This window comes from Astatotilapia calliptera, chromosome 23, assembly GCF_900246225.1.
Source record: "Astatotilapia calliptera chromosome 23, fAstCal1.2, whole genome shotgun sequence".
Classification (NCBI taxonomy): Eukaryota; Metazoa; Chordata; class Actinopteri; order Cichliformes; family Cichlidae; genus Astatotilapia; species Astatotilapia calliptera.
The window spans coordinates 16649575-16668139 of record NC_039323.1 but is presented as its reverse complement, the minus strand read 5'-3'; the positions used below and the strand labels follow the sequence as shown (position 1 = coordinate 16668139).

The following is an 18565-nucleotide window of genomic DNA, read 5'->3' as shown; positions in this document are numbered from 1 at the left end:
TACTGTTTATAAGATTGGGGAAACCTGCAGTCAGCTGAGACTGAAGACGTCACTTAGATGAGTGACGAAACGTTTCTCCCACAAAACGCTACGTCCATTTAGTTCCTTTTATTCGGTAACTAGCCAGAAAGTAAAAAGCAAGAATGCAGTGAATGAGTGAGCAGAGATGAAAAACTATGGGGACAACAGGGCAGATACCAGTTTCTTTGCTCACAGCTTACATCACTGGCACGTCTCCAACCTCCTAATAAAATAGAACTGTTATTCTCAGCAGTCATCACAGCTTCTTCTGGTGTAAAGCCAAAGACACCTTTTGCATAATGATAAAATCCAAGTGCCTTCAGAGGGCTATGCATATACATTCATAATACAGAGACAGGCATCACTTACTGCTATCAGTCAACATGATTAAACTAAAGTTTTAGATTAATTAAACACACGAAAACAGCAACAATAAAGGGAAATATTAACACCATGTGCCCCAAAAACCTTAATACCCCCCCCCCCCCCCAAAAAAAGTAAGAGTAACCCGACGTACAAAAATGGAATAAAATGAAATTACAGTTGCTACAGTGTCAACAATAGCAAGTACTGTTGCCACCTTCTCCAAGCAAAGCACAGCTCTGATGCAGTTTCCACACTGATTAATATATAATACAGGCAGCCATGGTGTAGAGGAAAATACAGTCAGGGCAGAAAGAAAGGACCACACTGCCCCCTGCTGATGAATACTGAGATCACAGCCCTACTGCAGAATTCTTACAGAGCTACCAAGATACTGCTACTGTTTAATGTTTAAGCTGTGTTTTTACATTTAAAAAAAAGTTTTACACAAACTAAAGCAACAAATGTAATTCGTCGTTTGGTTTGTTTAACACGAGCAGAATAGATAACGAAGTAACTCAATGGTTCTCACTGCTTTTTCTCTGTTTCTCTCCAATCATTGGTGATCAGGTCAAAGTGTCTCTCGACAGCTTGATAGACAGTCTAAACAGCCTTTCAGACACTGGGGATTGTGTGGCCAGAGTTGAAAAAATGCTCAAGGAGCTAAAAACACTGGAGGAGAAAGCTCAGGTTTGTAATGGCACAGTTACACACACAATAGCACATAATCATTTAATAATATCGAATCATTACAAGTAATTTGGTTTCTTGTTAAAGCAATCATCATGAATCACTTTAGTAGCGTTGTAGAGTTACACAGTTGAGTGTGGATACCCTGAAGCTTTTGTTTGCACAGCTTAATGTATCATATTTAATTGATTTTCTTCCAGGCCACACTGGAAAAGGCACAACTTCACGCACTGCATGGTGACCAGCTGATTCAGAGCAATCACTATGCTGTGGACTCCATCAGACCCAAATGTGTCGAGCTCCGTCGTGTCTGTGACGACTTCAGCAATGAGGTCAAGAAAAAGACAGATATTTTGTCCAAATCTCTGCAGATACACCAGGGCATAGATAAGGTAAGGATACCATGTGAGTCGTGTACATTTACAGATGGCTACAAATCCAAAAGTTTGACTTAACACAAGCCAGATGAAATGTGATGAATCTGTTCTTTGGTTGTTGTTTTTTTAATCTTTTCATTAGATAATTCTGGACCAAAATGTCCAGACAGTGGGACATGTTGTAAAATCACACTGACATATTTACATCTTAGAATGTCACGGCCTCTATTTGCATCCAGCAGATGGCGCAAGCATTGAGTTAAAGTTGTTTAATCTTGAGTCTCTGGCACCTAAATATAATGTAAATATTATTTTTTACTCAATGTTCTTAGTGAAATGTGCTGCTGAGCACAGCTTTAATTCCAAATTTGGTTCAACTGTTTCGATATTTTAAAATGAGTTGAAAACTGCTTGGACTACTATTTGATTAGATAAATCTACAATTACATAATATGTGTTCTACATTACACCTGTGACTCGACTGGTGTAATGTGACTCTTCCAAAAAAAGAGCTGATGGTTGTTTTTCTGTTTGAGTAAGGTGTGGACGGATCATTGTTTTGACTGGGCCATCTGTCCACACTGCAGCTGTAGACATATTCAAATAAACCGTCATTAACACGCTCATCACCGTGGCTTCAGTTCTCCCGGTTGCCACAAGACCAACTATTGCAGTCATTGTGTTTAAATATGAAAATCTAAATCTATTCTAATCTTATCGTACAAGAGCACTCACCATCGGTTTGACCAAATAATCTTTTTAAAGATAAAGATATTAAAGATATTAGAAGACTGACAACTTGACATAACTCAACAATCGAGGATTTTATTACCTGCATAACAAGTTTCTACAGACCCAACTGGGATTTTACTTGCAGTATTTTCCTCCTACTACCCAAATACAGGACTCTTACACTGTGACACCATATGTGAAGGGATGATTATGTTTTCTAAAACTGAATTCTTGGCTATTTGCTGATGTCATTAGATGTTGTGTGCAGGTTAACCAATGGTGTGAGTCTGGGATCTACTTGCTGGCATCCCAGGCTGTGGATAAGTGTCAGTCACAGGAAGGGGCAGAGTCAGCACTGACAGACATCGAACATTTTCTGGAGTCAGCAGAAAAGAACCAACTGACTGAACTGAGGAACCTGCACAATCAGTATGAGGTTGTCTTGTCAGAGGATATCAAGGTACAGTCCACAAACATAATACTTTGAAAGATGTTCTGTTGCAAAAATGATGAGGACAAAGGTAGATGTATAGCTTTTTACTCACAGGGTAGTGTACTGAAGGCGCTAAAGAGACTGGAAGATGTTCAGGAGATGTTTGAAAAGCGGCATCTCAGTCTGAAGAGACTGTCAGCTAAACAGACAAGGCCCATCCAGCCTGTTGCTCCACGGCCTGAATCCTCCCCCAAACGGCCCTCAGTGAAGAACACCCCCAGGACTGCAGGAGGCCAACAGCGTAATTTGATCTTTGTGTTTTCAGCTAATTTAAATGAAGATATGTTCTTTTGGTTTTTGTCTTAACTGTAAGCTTTTGCAAGACTCTACAACAGTTAGATTAATCTGAAGTAATGCAAAGACTACAAACAAGAAAACACACAAACTTTGAAGAAAGAAAGGATCAAAGTTACCAGCGTGCTGTCATCTTGTTTCAGCTCTTGCTCGCAGAGCTTCCGATAATTCTAACAAACAGCAGGCTGAAGCTGATCTCAACAAGAAGAAGAACATAAGGAAGGCAAAGGGAGGAATCAAGGTAATGTCCTTAGGCTACACTTTTAAATCTCACTGAAACAGTAAAACACATTTAAAGTCCTGTTCATCTGTCTTTGACCTCATTTCCATTGAATTACATTTCATTTCACTCTGAAATGTGGTGGTAACAACAAACACAACAAAACTGATGGACCCAAACTATTTTTATTGGCTAAGAAAGGCTCTACTTTCAGAAACTTACCAGTTATTCATGGATGCACATAGGAAGCACAGTTGTTCAGTAGTCGGTACTGCTGCCTCACAGAGGCCCCTGGATTGTCTATATTAACACCTTTATTTCATAGTTTTTTTATTTATTTTTATGACTTTTAGTATTTTGAGTGAAAGAAAACATGAGATATGTGAATGGATCTACTTCATCATCTTCTTTATTCCCACCAGTACAGGGCAGAGGGGTTGACTGGTCACACATTTTAATACTCAGTCCAAAAGTGTATGCCAATTTGGTGGTTGACTGTGCACTCGTATAATTTATTTTGTGACTCAAGCTTCCTGGAGGCCTGATGCCAAAAGAGCACAAACTCTTCTGGTCATGTTACATGTCACACAGTCAGTTTAATGAAGTCGTGGAGTTTTCAGCATACTTGGTCAAACACTCATCCCTCTTTGAAACCGTTTTTTTTTTTCAGAAGAAAAAAAAAACAATAATGCTGGTAGATATTCTTCTGAAAAATTTAAATCAATCATACGCCAGACACGAATGCTGTTTTTGTATAATGTTGGCAGATATCTGATCCTTCCTATAGCAAAGATATTTTACTGTTAAAAGGAGTTTTCCTCGACACTGATGCTCATAAGGGTATGTAAGCTCAGTGAGATTTTCTCTCTGATATTGGAAGGTATTTGGAGATTTTTTCTTGTAAAACACAGTGCTATAAAAACAAAAGAACTGATTCATTTAAAGCCACTTGTGCATATATTTGTGTGTTACAGATTGAGGTCATGCATGAAGAAAGCCAAGGAGGCTCCACACATGTTGTTGTGACAAATGAGACTGAGGAAAGTCTATCCAACAGACGCAGGTAAGGGGGGATAATGTCGTATTCCTGCGATTATAACAAAAGCACATCTTTTACAGCTGCAGTTTATTTTATGGCATAATTTTATGCAGTGTACTATACTCTTCCCAAGGATAGTGCAAGTATTTCTGACATGGTAGAAAAACAGTTAACGCCCAGATAAGTCCTCATAATACTTAACAAACAATATATATCCACATATCCTTTCAATCTTTAAAAATGTCATTTCTCAATCCAATATGTGTCTTGACCTCTTGAAACATTGATTTACTTGTAAACAAACTAGTGGTACTAACCCTAACTGATGTGACCATAATTGTTCCTATGTGGTTAACTAATATGTACCTTAAACTTTCCTTCTTCAGGCAATAGATAAGTAAACTTAAACTTTGATACAGCAAGACAAACACATGTCAAATAAGAAAGAGCAGGTAATGGGATGTAAAAGGTCCACAATGAAGTTTTGTTGGTGTTGGATTTTATTTAATTTCTTACCACCTCACTTATGCTAGCCTTATGAGTAGATACATTATCTAGGTTCAAGTAAAATAATAAGTAGATCCTATGTGAAACTGATTCTGAACTATTGTTTTTTTTTATTTAAGCAAAAATTCTATTAACAAAATTGATACATTCAAAGAAATGTCACACAAAAATTACAACAGCATTCAATTTCAGAATTTAAAAAAAGATCAAACAGTATTATAGAAAAGAATGCAGTCTCTCCTTTTATCACACTATGAAATCCATAAAATTATAATGAGATTTTTCGGCTGGGATTAGAACCATCAATGTGTAATTTCAACCAGAAATAACTTAAACTAAAACACCCTTTGTTGCCCAAAATTAATGTGAAAGGTTTGGCATTGAGTGCACAGGTAAAGGCTAGGCATTTTGGAATAATGTACTTGGCACAGACAAGTCAGTTTGGGGTCAGTATATCAGAGACAGGTTTACTGCAGACTTTTTCAATCTCACTCCTGAGGTGTCAAATACTCCTGCTCGGAGTGGACACTTAGACGTCACATTACTTACATACCATCTTAGCTTCATTTTTCAGTGTGCATGTAATCAAATAGACTTACTCCACATACAAAAAAGGCATTGTGAGATTGTGGTTAAATGTTTTGCTTTGGTAACCCTGTGATAGATTAGGGTAATGACAGCTGGAATAAATAAAGCAACTATAAATTGTATAAGAGCTTAAAAAATGGTTGGATCGATGATTTGCTTAGGTGTTGCTCAACTATCTAAAGGTGTCTGAACAGTTTTCAGACACCATAAAACTATGCAATCTGCAGATTTCGAGATATTGTGAAACCTGCAGATTGAACCAGAAGTAAGTATTTCAACAGGTGAATCGTTGTAATCACACTTGTAAATCCAAAACAAAATCAGAAAGAAAATGAGGTAATTGCTATTCAAAAGTCAAAGCCTTGCTCATAAATCTGTCCAACTACATTATGGGTTGGTTATTTGTTTTGGCTTCTGACAGTTACACATGAAAAGCTTCATGGGTCTAGCTGACTAACCTAAACAGAGTGATCAATAAATTAAACTAACTTAATCTTTAGACATTACAGTTTCACTGGAGCTTATTTATAGAATACACAGTTTAACAATATACAGGAAGTCAGGTGAGTGCAATGAAGTTATTAAGAGTGAAAGAAGGAATGCAGTTAAGAAGGCAAAAATATAAATTAGCAGAAGTCCTGACGTGGCTACACTGAAAATGCAGGCTACAGCAGAATTACACAAGTTCGTCATAATTTAGCACAATCTGGCAGGCCCTAATGTGTGACACACTTGATTGGCTCTATGACAGTTAATTATTATACATATGCATCAAAGTAATAATCACAGCATCACAAAAAACAGTGTTTTCCAACAAAAATCAAGTTGGTCCAGTTATCCTCTCACTTGGCAGCTGCATCGTTAATATGTCTGGGTTTAAATTTCAGAGTTATCCTGATACCCTTGTCTTATCTATAAATAATTAAAAGGCAAAACTATCAATTGCCCCAACACAGAAGAATAATCCAAGGCTACTTAAGTCAACAATTTTGATGTTTGCTACCACTAATTTATGGAGAAGACAAAGGGAAAAGTTATTTCGTTGATAAGTGCTTTAGTAAACTACTGCGGAAAGTAACATAAAAAAAATTAAGGGAACGCAAAGGGAAGCTGCACATCAGTGAAGCCTGATGCATCTGGACATGAATTTTGAATGAATTTAATTTCTTAATAGATCTTCATTTCATTACAAGACAGCACACAACGGCAAAGGTGAAATGTGTCAGACTAGTGCTGTTAGGTAACATTGTTTATAACAGTGTTTGAGACCCACAACGAGTATTCATGTAAAAGCAGCACTACAGGAGTAAGTGTTCTGATAATGTGGCAGACATAGTAGCATCACTCTCACTGCTGTGCAATAAAGGTTACCTAGTATTCCCCTGGTGCTGCTGTTCTCTCTAGATTCTGTTGCTGACCGCCACAGTGAGCGCATGTCAGAGATATGATCGTGTGATGTGATCATGTGGTCATAAATGCAGGGGTGGTAAGGAGCCTTGCCCTCCCCTGAAAAGTAAACATGCTCCTGGGGAGAGACCCCCATGGTCTTGGCACAGATTCCCATAAAGACATCGTCAATGTACATAGAGGAGTTCAGCAGCAGAGTCGCCTGGTAAATTTTAGCAGCTACATCCCCTGAAACCACATACCCTGCTCCAGCAGTGTAGTCTGGGTAGGATGGCCAGGGATACAGATCATAGGGAATGTGGTATTTACTGTATTTATAGCGAACTGGAGGTGATCCCCTGTGGACATGCCCCACCCATAGGTCTTTAGCTCCTGATTGACTCCTGAGAATATCCTGTAAATACTTTACCAAATTACGCATATGGACAAAGATGTCATCATCCGCAGACATGACGAAGCGTGCCTGAGGGCAATATATGTGCCTCCAGTGGAACTGCTGGATCAGTTTGGTAGTCAGGTTATAAAATGTGTCTACAAAGTTCTGCTGGATCAGATCTCCATAGACCTTGTCCTCCTTCAGCAGTACAGTCTGGACCTTATATCTCTGTTCGACATATGGATGAATGCCAATGGCGAACACCAACCTCATATTCACCCCCAGTTCTGCCCAAACAAAGCTCTCGTTTCCCCATGTGTCCCTGATGGCTCGGCGCCGCTCAAAGTTCTCTGGTGATGATTTTACAAATAACAGCAGAAAAACATCATTTAAACTCTTCCCATTTTCCCCTTTGCATTTCTCTGGGTGGTTGATGAGGTATGAATAGTTCACAAATCCACCAAATACCCTGTTAGAACCACCCTTTCTGTAATGATGATTGGAGTTGATAGCAAAAGAAGAATTGAGAAAATCATAGCTGTTGAACAAGTACCGGTGGGTGAAGGATCTCACGTGGCTGACTGCATGATGGTCCAGCTCTTCCCAGTAAACCATCACCATACAAAGCAGAAGACCTGTGGTCAGCAGTTGCAAACACTGGCACTTGTGGATTCGACGGAAGTTCACAAACATCTTGATTACTGCTTATTTCAGCTGAACACAAACAATATATGCCCCATCTAATAATATTCTCTTCAGCCTCTTTCCTTTCTTTCTTTCACTTGTCCTTCAAACTGGTTCCTTTTCCTCATGATGAAGTCCAGTGTGGTTGCTCTATTACTGATCTTTCTCTCCTGTGTAAAAAAAAAGTTCTGCTTCCTTGGTTGCAAGCTGTAACTAACTGGTGTTGGTTCAAGCTGTGTCAACCATCACTTCCAAAAAGTCTAACATGCTACTTCTCTTTTGACTATTTAAAGTTTCCAGTTAGTTCAACTTCCATCCCACGACTTTAATGTCTGAATGTCCTCAGGCCACATGACACCTGAAAAAAAAAAGAGAAAAACAAGACTAAGATAAAACTTTATATGTGCATATATTCTGTTCCATAGTATAATTATGCAGAGTATCCTTGCAGTTCCTTGGCAGTTCAATAGTCAAAATCAGTTTAATTGTAAAGTTGTCTTCAATATTGTTTTTTTGCATAAAATATACCACAGTTCCCAATAAAAGACAATGTAAAAATGTGCACCTATGGAAGATCTGCCACTCAGGGTATGTTCGGACTTTATGAAAAACTGAAAACAACATTTTTGAAGTATTGTGCATAAACAATATTATTGAATGGACACGGGTAAAAACGCAGCTCTAACAAATTGTAAAGTATCATGAGCTGTAGTGCACGCAGCCGCTCCACCTGCTTGAAAACTTGCAGCCTAACCGGATCAGTCAGCTGGCAGTTAGGAACTTCCTTAGTTGTGCGTCTGTAGTTAAACATAGTTAAAATGTTAAAATGGTTAGGCGTCAACACCACGTGGATTTTGCACACGTTCTTTTACAGCTGCTCATTATTGTTTTCTATATTTATTTTGGATATGTTTGCGACGAGGGCGTGAGCGTATGGTTTTTACACATGTGGAAGCATTCAGATTTCACGACGTGGTTTTGCGCTGATATCATTAAACTTTCCTTGAAGTAAGTTTTGTATCAAAAGGTGTTCCGATGCAGTTTATTTGGGGTCCTGAAGTTGTTTTTTCTGTAGTATTACAGTGTTAGCACCTGGATAGGCATGTTTCTTATCACAATGTTACTACAGAAAATCCGCTGTGATTGTGATTGAATGCTCGTTTTTAATCCAGTGATAGTGACGACATTTAGTGCTGTGGTTGGTGTAGTGTGTATTTAGAATCTATAGTAAAGAATTTATAGTAAATGTCCACACCTTACATAATGTGTAAGGTGTGGATATATATATATATATATATATGGACATTTACTATAAATTATAAAATACAGACAGAGGGAACACAGGCAGGCTAAAACAAAACCCTAACACATAGCAAACCTAAACAAAAGACATAACAGAATAAACAAGAACATAGAATAATATAAAGAAACACAAAACACTGAGTCGTCAGACTCAGGACCATGACAGTATCTGGTACAACTAGTTTCTTGGACCCTCTTCCTTCAGTTGTTGGACCATTAGCCAGCATGTAAGGCATGTGAAGTTATAACATACAATGAGAAACAAAGTGAAACATAGTGTTAAAAACTATGAAGTGTGTACTACAGTCACTATCTGCGGTTTTAACATTGTATTTTGTAATCTTTTATCTCTTTTTTCAAGGTGGGCTATAGCCCACTTGTCAACCAATTAGGATACCAATCAGACGGATATATCAGCCACGTCCACAATTGCATTTGGGATGTTGGACTGCATGGGAGTACGTCCGCAGTGGTTGATGCTTTCATAGCGATTGTAGCCATTCTCCAAACCGTTTTGAATAACGCTCATGGATATCAATCATGTCAATTTGCATGATAATGACAGAAACTGACCTCACCGCTCATTGTTAGGCAATGGAAATTATTTCAATCATTATACAAACATACTTTTTATAACTGTAAACTGGCCAAGACTCAGGAAGTCACTTGGTTGAGTGACGAAATGTTTCTCCCACAGAAAACACTATGAACTAGTTGAACCACGTCAACTTTCCAGGATTTCCTTATCTTGATGATTGAGCATGAGATATTATGGCTTCAGTTTCATTCCTCTTGATATGACTAATACCTTTCATTACTATTGGCTGTAACTGTTCCTAAGCATTTAACATTATCATGTAAATTGTAATGTGTTTTCAGTTGGCTACACACTCACGTCTCTTCAAAATTTCAAATGGCATTTCTATACTCTAGCATGAAACCTTCTAGCACACTCGGCATTTATACATCCTTATGTGACAACAAGCTCCCAGTTCCATTTGAGTCGTGACTCTGCATTTAAAAGGCCAATATTTAGGTGACAGTTGCTAATTGATTAGAATTTACTTACATGACTTGTGTAAAGATAATTTCTTGGCAAATGAAATAAAAACAGTAGAAATGGCACTTAACAATTTTTTTTCTTAATTCAACTTGGTTAAAGTTGTTCACTCAGACACAAAGTGCTTTTTGCCAACTGATTTGACTGAGTTGATTGGACTTGATTGTGCTAATAGTATTTCAGTAATACCTGGAATTTTTTAAAAAAATGTAACAACTGTGCAGTTCTAAAAAAAAAGGATGTTTATCATTGCACAAGCTCAGGAATTACTATCTAAGACCGTCACATCAGTAGCTTCATGAAGTGCCCTAGTTGTAGCATAACAACTACTGTACAACTCAGTAAAATAAACTACAGTGTTAAATAGATAAAGTAAGCTGGTGTTTGAGTGAGTCTTATCACAAATTAACTGAGCACAACTGACTGGTTTATTAATGACCTCAATTGCACATGGCTGCTCATAAAGCAACCATAAACGGCATCCTTCCCCTTGCTCTCGCTCTCATTTCCATTGAAGTCTTTCATTCTTATGTGATTTCTATTATTGCTGGTCAAAATTTCAGAGGTCGTGAAGGGTCAGAGATATTTTTCACTATATTTTATCTGGCATTGTACAATCAGATTTTCCCATGTAAATACACAAGAATTGTCAGTGTATATAATAAATCGCTTGTTAACAACACTGGCTAACTGATTCACTCTGCAAACAACACACTGAATGTAATTGCCGAACCAGCACAAAGACCTATAATAGAGGGGGTTTAGTCCAACACAGCCCCTCAGCAGTGAAGCTGCTGACGTCTGTGAATGTTGCTACATAACAGTGTAAACACATATTTTCGCTGCAGCATATTTTTACCTTATTCAGTCAGGATGAGAAAACTGAAGCGCTGACATCCTATGGTCTTGTGATAACAATGTACCATGATATTATCTAATACCTTTGTACATGAGGGCTCATCAAGCAGTAATTTGTGCATTTTCATATATTTAAATGGTGCTACAGGAAATAATTAGACATTCAAAACGTTAACTTGGAAGAAATCTTCAAATAAGGGATAAACCTGAATACATAAAATGAAACCATGTCTGTAGAATGACCCTCAAATTTGGAAAAGGTCAGATAATATTAATGGCTAACTGAAGTCCTTGAGCTTTGAAATGTTCAAAAAAATAGTTCAACAGGCAAACTTTTGTTAACAGATAATCTTATCTAAAAAAAAAAAACCCAGTTTGGGGCCTATGTTGGATCGTATTTCCATTGCTAGCATATCTTTCATGTTCATTTTCCAGAAGAAAAGGGCTAGGGATTTTAATCATAATAGCTATAATACTAATTCAAGTCTCCCTCAGCTTCTGTTCTGAAAGTTATTACATACTTATAGATGCCATAATTCTAGATATCAGTAGATATTAATGCTCTGGTGTTGCTGTTTGAAACCAAGTCATTGAGAGGGTTTTCTCCCATTACCTTTTTTGTGCTGGGAAATGCAACTTTTTCAACCTGCTAGAATTACAGGAACAAGAACTGGAGTCTTTACTGCACAAATTTTTAATAATGACTCAGTATCTTTGTATATACTGATGGTCACATCTTTAACTTTTTTCAAAAGTCAAACGTCAGTGTGTTCTGTGAAAATGTCTGTAGACTACTGCTCATAAATGTGTTTGACTATTTCTCACAAACACTGCTGGCCTTGTAAATGAGGCGTTTTGAATTTAAGCAAATGATGTATAGCAATAGAGGGTTGGTGTACAGACTCCAGATTACATCTGTAATCTGAGCACACAGTGGTACATATATTCAGTTTTACAGATAAATGAAGGTGTGCTTGTTTTTGAAGGTGCACAAGGACAAACAACATAAAGCAAAAGGCTGGCCTTGTTTTTTTATGTTTATCAGCAATGTGAGGGCCGCATCAAACTTATATGATCCAGGGGATGTGTTATATTGTAGACCATGTCCATTTTTTTCCATATGCACTCAAAACTTGTTAATTCAACCTAGCTTAATAGTCAGTTCAGTGCTGTGCTTTTGTTAGATTTTGTCAGATTTCCATTTCCCATATTTTCTTATTTAAAAGGCAAACATTTGAAGCTTTTTGAACTGAGGTCCGTCATTAAAGGTGATGTGAATGACACCTAAAATTGAAATTTGGTGTTTAATTTCAGAATTAAATAAGTACCGTAATTGTCGGGCTATAAGCTGCTACTTTTTGCACAAGCTTTGAACCCTGCGGCTTTTAGTCAGGTGCGGCTTTTCTATGGATTGTCCATGATTTTTGTCATATCGTAAGAGGATTTGTTTTGTTTGTTCCGCTGTTGTACGGCACTACGTTGCCTGGCAGAAGGGCATGTGATCAGACACACAGTATCGGGGTTCAAGAGTGGTATGTTGGTCACAACATACCACTCTTGGCCGTACGAAATAGCGCGAAAAACAAACTTCAAAGTAGCGCTACGCGTTCAGCAGGAGGCGTGGATGATGAGCAGCGATAAACTTGCGAAAAGCAAGTTATGCTCAACTCCACCAGTGGAATCTGACAGCGTGGAAAAGTGTGAAAACATCCATGATCACCAACAGATTTCGAAGGGCTGGACTGCTGCATGATGGAGAGGAGGACACCGCCACGGCCCTTCTGAGGGTGTTCGACTCTGACACTGACAACGAGGATTTGTATGGGCTCAAAATGTGGTCATAAATATTTTGTACTTGTAAATCAGTTTTGTATGTGTAAATAGAATTTGTGTGTGCATAAAAAAGATTTGTGCATGTAAAAAAAGATTTGTGTGTGGACTTAGCCAAAAAAAACCCTGCAAGTTACAAGTATGAATTTTGACCCTATTTTTCTTTCTTTCATCTGATTGGTCAATGTCATGTCAATCACAAATGTAACAATCCAATCAGAGAACAGATGGGTTTGGCTGTCAGAGGGGCGCTTTTTTGAACTGCAGGGCCCTATTTCAGGAAGCCGGTTTAGTGCAAACTCTGAGTAAGTATACCCTGAGTTAACGAAAACTCTGGGTTTTCGGTTTCACAAAGCGAGTTTAGATTAATCCCGAGCGAGTTACTATGACGACACACTCCGTGAAGCTAACCTGCCCCCTAGCAGGTTTACTTCAACTAACCCTAACTTTCTCCGCCTCTTTGTCGGAAACCTGACTGTAGGAAGTGTCAGACATGGCGTGCCCCTTCCTTGAAGAGCCAGTAGATGTTGAAGCCCAAATTCTCTGCAGAGCTCTCCCCCGGGAGAGAGTGATTAGAGCGCGTTTGGACATTTTATCATTTCCTGATGATTTTCTGTGTGAACGTTACCGTTTTTCAGCACAATCTATAATTTATTTGAATAACATCCTCAGGCCTAATATTGCTCATGTGACACATCGCGGACATTCTGTCAGTTCTGTACATATTATTTGTATTGCACTTCGGTTTTTTGCAAACGGGAGCTTTCTGTATAATATTGGTGACGCTGAGCACGTTTCCAAGGCTACCGTCTGTCGGGCAGTCAGGAATGTTACAGTTGCACTGAAACGTCTCCTGCACTCGTTTGTGGTGTTCCCCGGTCATAGACCCACAAGATTTATCAAAGAGGGATGCCACAAAATTGCAGGTAGCAGGATGAACAAAACTTAATTTATGATGTGGTGATACTTGAACTACTACTTAAATTTTACATTTATTTTCAGGGTTCCCAGGCGTGATTGGCTGTATAGATGGTACTCACATTCCAATCATTGCTCCTTCAGTAAATGAAGGAGACTATGTGAACAGGAAGTCTTTCCACAGCATTAATGTACAGGTACATAGTTCCCTGTAGCATTTCAAACTAACAAATTATTCCAGTATAGTAATGGATGCTAATTTGTGTTCTCTGCACTGTGAAGATCATATGTGATGCTGCCAACATTATCACAAATGTGGAAGCCAACTGCTCAGCCTCTGTGAGTGGTGGTGGTGGAGGACCCCCACCTGTTTTTCGGGCCTCCGCTTTTTTTCTGTTGGCTATAACGGGTCACATTTGAGCATACAGAGTAAGCAAATATGTACTTGCAATGTGCTCAGATAATTTCAATAAGTGCTTACAGAAAGAAAATTAATGTAGCCTCTAACTGCAATTGGTTTACATGGGACAAACAGACCAAGCACTATGGCTCATAATACAATTACGCCTTACCTGTTTGGACTATATTTTTACATTTCATTTTTACTTGCTGCCAGGAACGTTTGGGGCCTGTTGGGTTGCACCTGCGCTCACATCACATCACAAAATCAAATGTATAAATTAAAAAATAAAATAAAATAAAATAAAATAACGTGTTATATGGGTGGAAATCCCTAGATCAATGTTTAAATTAACACTCACGCATTGACTCTGTCGGCTATGTTTTGCCATGCATGCTCCCTTTCTTTTGCAGCTGAGGCTGTGTTACTTTTTTTCCGCAAAATTTGCATGTTATCAGCATATGCTGCAATCAGAATTTCGGCCTCAAGCGCTGTAAAATACATTGACCGCGCCTTCTTTCCCTCCGTCTCCATGGTGACTCGCTTAATCTGTGCTCCACTAATCAGGGCTTTATGTATCCTCGTGCGCGCGTTTAACTTGGGGTTAAAGCAACTCCGCGTTGATTGAACTAATTGTTATCAGCCTTTCTGAAACCGAATATTCCGAGTTGGACAGTTCGGGGTTACTCAACCCTGAGTATCGTTTTTCACTCTGAGTTTTCTAAACCGGCTTCCTGAAATAGGGCCCAGGTCCTTGAAGGGTAATACCGTTTGAAGCTGGAGGATCGCTATATAAATATCGGATAGCAGTTAGGTCCCCTAACTTTCAGTAGCTGTTGAAAGGAAAAAGTTGTGGTATGTCAGTGGTTAGAAATACCATTATTATTTTAGGATTAGTTTAACACAAAGTCAGGGCTGACCCAGGACCATTGCTGTGAGTCGCAGTGCGCAGCATAAAAGTCCTTTCACATCGGACGCAGGATGTGCTGCTAATGCTAACTGCTAACTAAAAGCAAAGGATCCAGAATTTGTTACGCTGGCTGCTGGGCTCTGTGGGTTTTTGCAGCAGCTCTACCTGTACTAGATGCACCTGCTCCTTGTCTTTTCTATCTCTGACTTTATGTCCTCTACAAGAGTTTGTTTTTTTTTTGGTTTTTTTTGCTAGTTCTTCAAATGTTCAATAAAAACATGTATGCTAATTCATAACGAAGAAAGCTTTGTGATGAAGACTGTCATTTCCAAAACACTGCCCGCCCCCCCGCGGTCCACAGCGCTGTTGAAAAGGCTGTGGAAGTCCCTGTATTAAACACGTAGACCTGTGACACAAAAATCACCAAACTTGGACGACCACAGACTGTTTTCCTTCATGATGATGAAGGAAAACACTGGTTTGGCATGTAAAAGGGCACCTGCAGTTCAAAAAAAGCGCCCCTCCGACAGCCAAACCCATCTGTTCTCTGATTGGATTGTTACATTTGTGATTGACATGACATTGATCAATCAGATGGAAGGAAGAAAAATAGGGTCAAAATTCGTACTTGTAACTTGCAGGGTTTTTTTTGGCTAAGTCCACACACAAATCTTTTTTACGCACACACAAATTCTTTTTACACATACAAATCTTTTTTTACACACACACAAATTCTTTTTACACATACAAAACTGATTTACAAGTACAAAATATTTATGACCACATTTTGAGCCCATCGATTTGTTTGGTTTTGAAAGTGACAACGAAGGAAAGAAGCTGAGAGTGGATGACGTAGCCATCCTGAGCCTGTTCGTATCCAACACTGGAGAAGAGGACTTGGGTGGTTTTAGTGCGCAGGAAGATGGTGGTGAATGACTGACTTTTCTTCCTGTTAAAGCTGTGTCACTGCACCTGAGCCTAAAAGGTAGTCCGAATCTACTTTTCTGGTGTGCTGTAGGTTATTGTTATGTACTACATTTGTTATTCATTTATGAAGCACAGTACATGTTTCATACTTGTAATTACTGCTACTTGTACATATACCTAAAAAGTTATGCAAATATGTACCCATAACTCGTTTTTCAAAATATTAATAAAAGTGATGTCTCCAAACAGCCATCTCTTTCCTGACAATTCCCTTTGTGCATATTCTCTTACATATGATAAGTCAACATTGAAACACCTGCGGCTTTTAGTCAGGTGCGGCTAATGTATTTACAAAACAGGATTTTCCCCTGATTTGAGCTTGTGCGGCTAATATTCAGGTGCGCTTTGTAGTCCGGGAAATACGGTACATAAAGTTAGATAAGTTGTGATTGCCTGCCTCTATTGGGATCATCATCCTTGCAGTTATGTAGAAACAAAGGGGGAAATGAATCCACATTCTTACTTTTGATAAATTTGTTACTTCACACAGCTGACCTGCTGAACATAAAGCAAAGCCAAATGTCACGGTTATGGGTCATGTTGACCCAGTATTTTCAGTTTCTTATGTTTTTTGGTATTGTTCTGTATTGTGATTTATGTCTGATTCTTTAGTTATCCTGTTTTGATTATTATTACAAATCTGTGTCAGTTTATTCTGGTCTAGGGTTTAGTTCTTAGGTTTTGTGTCCCATGGTTAGTATAGGTCTAGTTCTGTGTCTGCATCTTTGTGAGTTGTTCCCTGTTTTATTTTGAAGGGCTATGTCTTATGTCAGTGTGTCAAGCTTCGCTCCCCGTGTCTCGTTAGCCCTAATCTTTCCCAGCTATGTCTCCCTCTTGTTTTCCATTCTCTGACTATGCCTCAGTGTATTTAAGGCGTGTTGCTTTGTGTCAGTGTTGCGTCGTACCCTCAGAATCACCTGTGTGTTCTTGTGTTAGCAATCTCAGTTTGATTCATGTTTTGTTTTGCGCCAGTAATAAAGCTGTGGTCTTTGAGTTGCATTCAGTGTCCGAGTCCTGCATTTGGATCCTCACTTCCGCCTGCCCGCACACAGAGCCCTGACACCAAATACCAAAAGTTGTGGAAGTAGATGCTTCTGTAAATTGATACCAATTTAAAGCTATTATAAGTTACAGATATCAGTATTCTAGGTGATGTTTACTGTAAATTGTACAATACAGCACAATTTGTGCTTTTTTTCTGTGGTGTTTTGAGTTCTAGTATTTGCCTGTATTTACTTTACACATTGAGCTTTGTTGTACTTTCTCCACCTCTCTGAGTTAACTACTACAACCTGATACCTGTATCCTTGACACTATTCTGCTATTACACATGCCAGTCAGCAAGCAAGCTCACATACACACTGTTCCTGACTTACCAGATCACTCAAGCAAGAATCCACATACCCGTCGAACTTTATCTTCCTCACGCTTTCCAACTGATTTTGTGTTTCTTGTTTTTCTACGATTTATTTCTGTTCATCAGCTTTTTCTGTTGTCTTCTTCCTTTCGGATTTTCTTGAACTGTTCAGCAGAGGATGGCTTTAAGTGTGTGCACTGTTTGCCTTGGAAGCTTCAGTGCGACAAAGAGAGCTTGAGAGATGGGAGTGTGTCATCTGAAGTGGGAGGAGGATAGATGGTGATAGTAGTAGTAGGTTTTAAATGACACAAAGACTGTAAATGTATTATTTCCAAATCGACAACACAAATTGAACCAAACTAATTTTATGTTTATGTAATTTTTTTGTTACTGACCCCAAGACATGTCCTTACATAGCTATTTCAGCTGTAAATAACTTAATTATGCATGTCAGGGGGAGGAGAAGTCATGTGTAAAATTGCACAAATCAGAGTCAGTACTTATCTTGTGAGCAAGTTGTAAGATAGGATTCATACACATTCAGGTAATGAGCAGACAAGTCTAGCCCATTGTGCTCCTACACATTCTTAGATATAACTAAGTTATAGGAAGTGCTTCAGTTACAGTCTGAGGGCTTTTCCTGAGGCCTGTGCTGTTGTAGCACAAATCTGTAAATCTAGACCAATGACAGAACAGATAAGTCTGGGAGTTTTTTCATACCACTTGGCATAGACATGTTTTGGATTCCTGTCATGGATTACTCAGTGTCTCTTGTTCTAAATACTGACTTCAGATCAATCTTTAAAATGCAACACGCATGGACTTGTAGGAGAGTAGACATAAACAGTCCATGGAATGTCAAGAAATCGTGTAGTTGAATAAAAATCTACCCTCTGCCCACATTGGCTACCTATAACTAATTTTATAGCAATTAACTCAGTGCATCAACATCAGACTGCAAATACATACAATACATGTGAAGACTGGTGAACACAAGTGACTCTCTGTGCTTATTTTTTAGTTTAGTCAGTGTGATAAGAAAAAAAAAGTTTTTTCTGTTTGCAGGCATATCATGACTGAACTAATTGAAACAGAAAGGCTGTATGTTGAGGAGCTGCAAAGCATCATGGAGGTATAGTATTTCAAGTGACT

The 18565-nt window shown here is 38.6% G+C and overlaps 2 protein-coding genes across 8 annotated transcripts in view; one reads left to right on the top strand and one right to left on the bottom strand.

Moving 5' to 3' along the window:
- The window catches only part of mcf2l2 (MCF.2 cell line derived transforming sequence-like 2), a 116495-nt gene that overhangs the window by 48854 nt on the left and 49076 nt on the right, over positions 1-18565 (top strand). For all 7 annotated transcript variants that reach the window (XM_026158154.1, XM_026158153.1, XM_026158157.1 and 4 more), the window contains exons 10-16: positions 955-1074; positions 1275-1466; positions 2452-2643; positions 2731-2917; positions 3114-3211; positions 4165-4253; positions 18479-18545. In XM_026158154.1, the coding sequence (XP_026013939.1) occupies positions 955-1074; positions 1275-1466; positions 2452-2643; positions 2731-2917; positions 3114-3211; positions 4165-4253; positions 18479-18545 (945 nt within the window). The remainder of the gene's footprint in view (positions 1-954; positions 1075-1274; positions 1467-2451; positions 2644-2730; positions 2918-3113; positions 3212-4164; positions 4254-18478; positions 18546-18565) is intronic.
- Positions 4263-18472, bottom strand: LOC113015818 (lactosylceramide 1,3-N-acetyl-beta-D-glucosaminyltransferase A-like). Its single transcript, XM_026158164.1, has 2 exons — positions 17433-18472; positions 4263-8149 (listed from the first exon to the last, which is right to left on the bottom strand). Exon 2 carries the CDS (start codon positions 7798-7800, stop codon positions 6607-6609), a length of 1194 nt encoding a protein of 397 aa, XP_026013949.1. The 5' UTR covers positions 7801-8149; positions 17433-18472; the 3' UTR covers positions 4263-6606.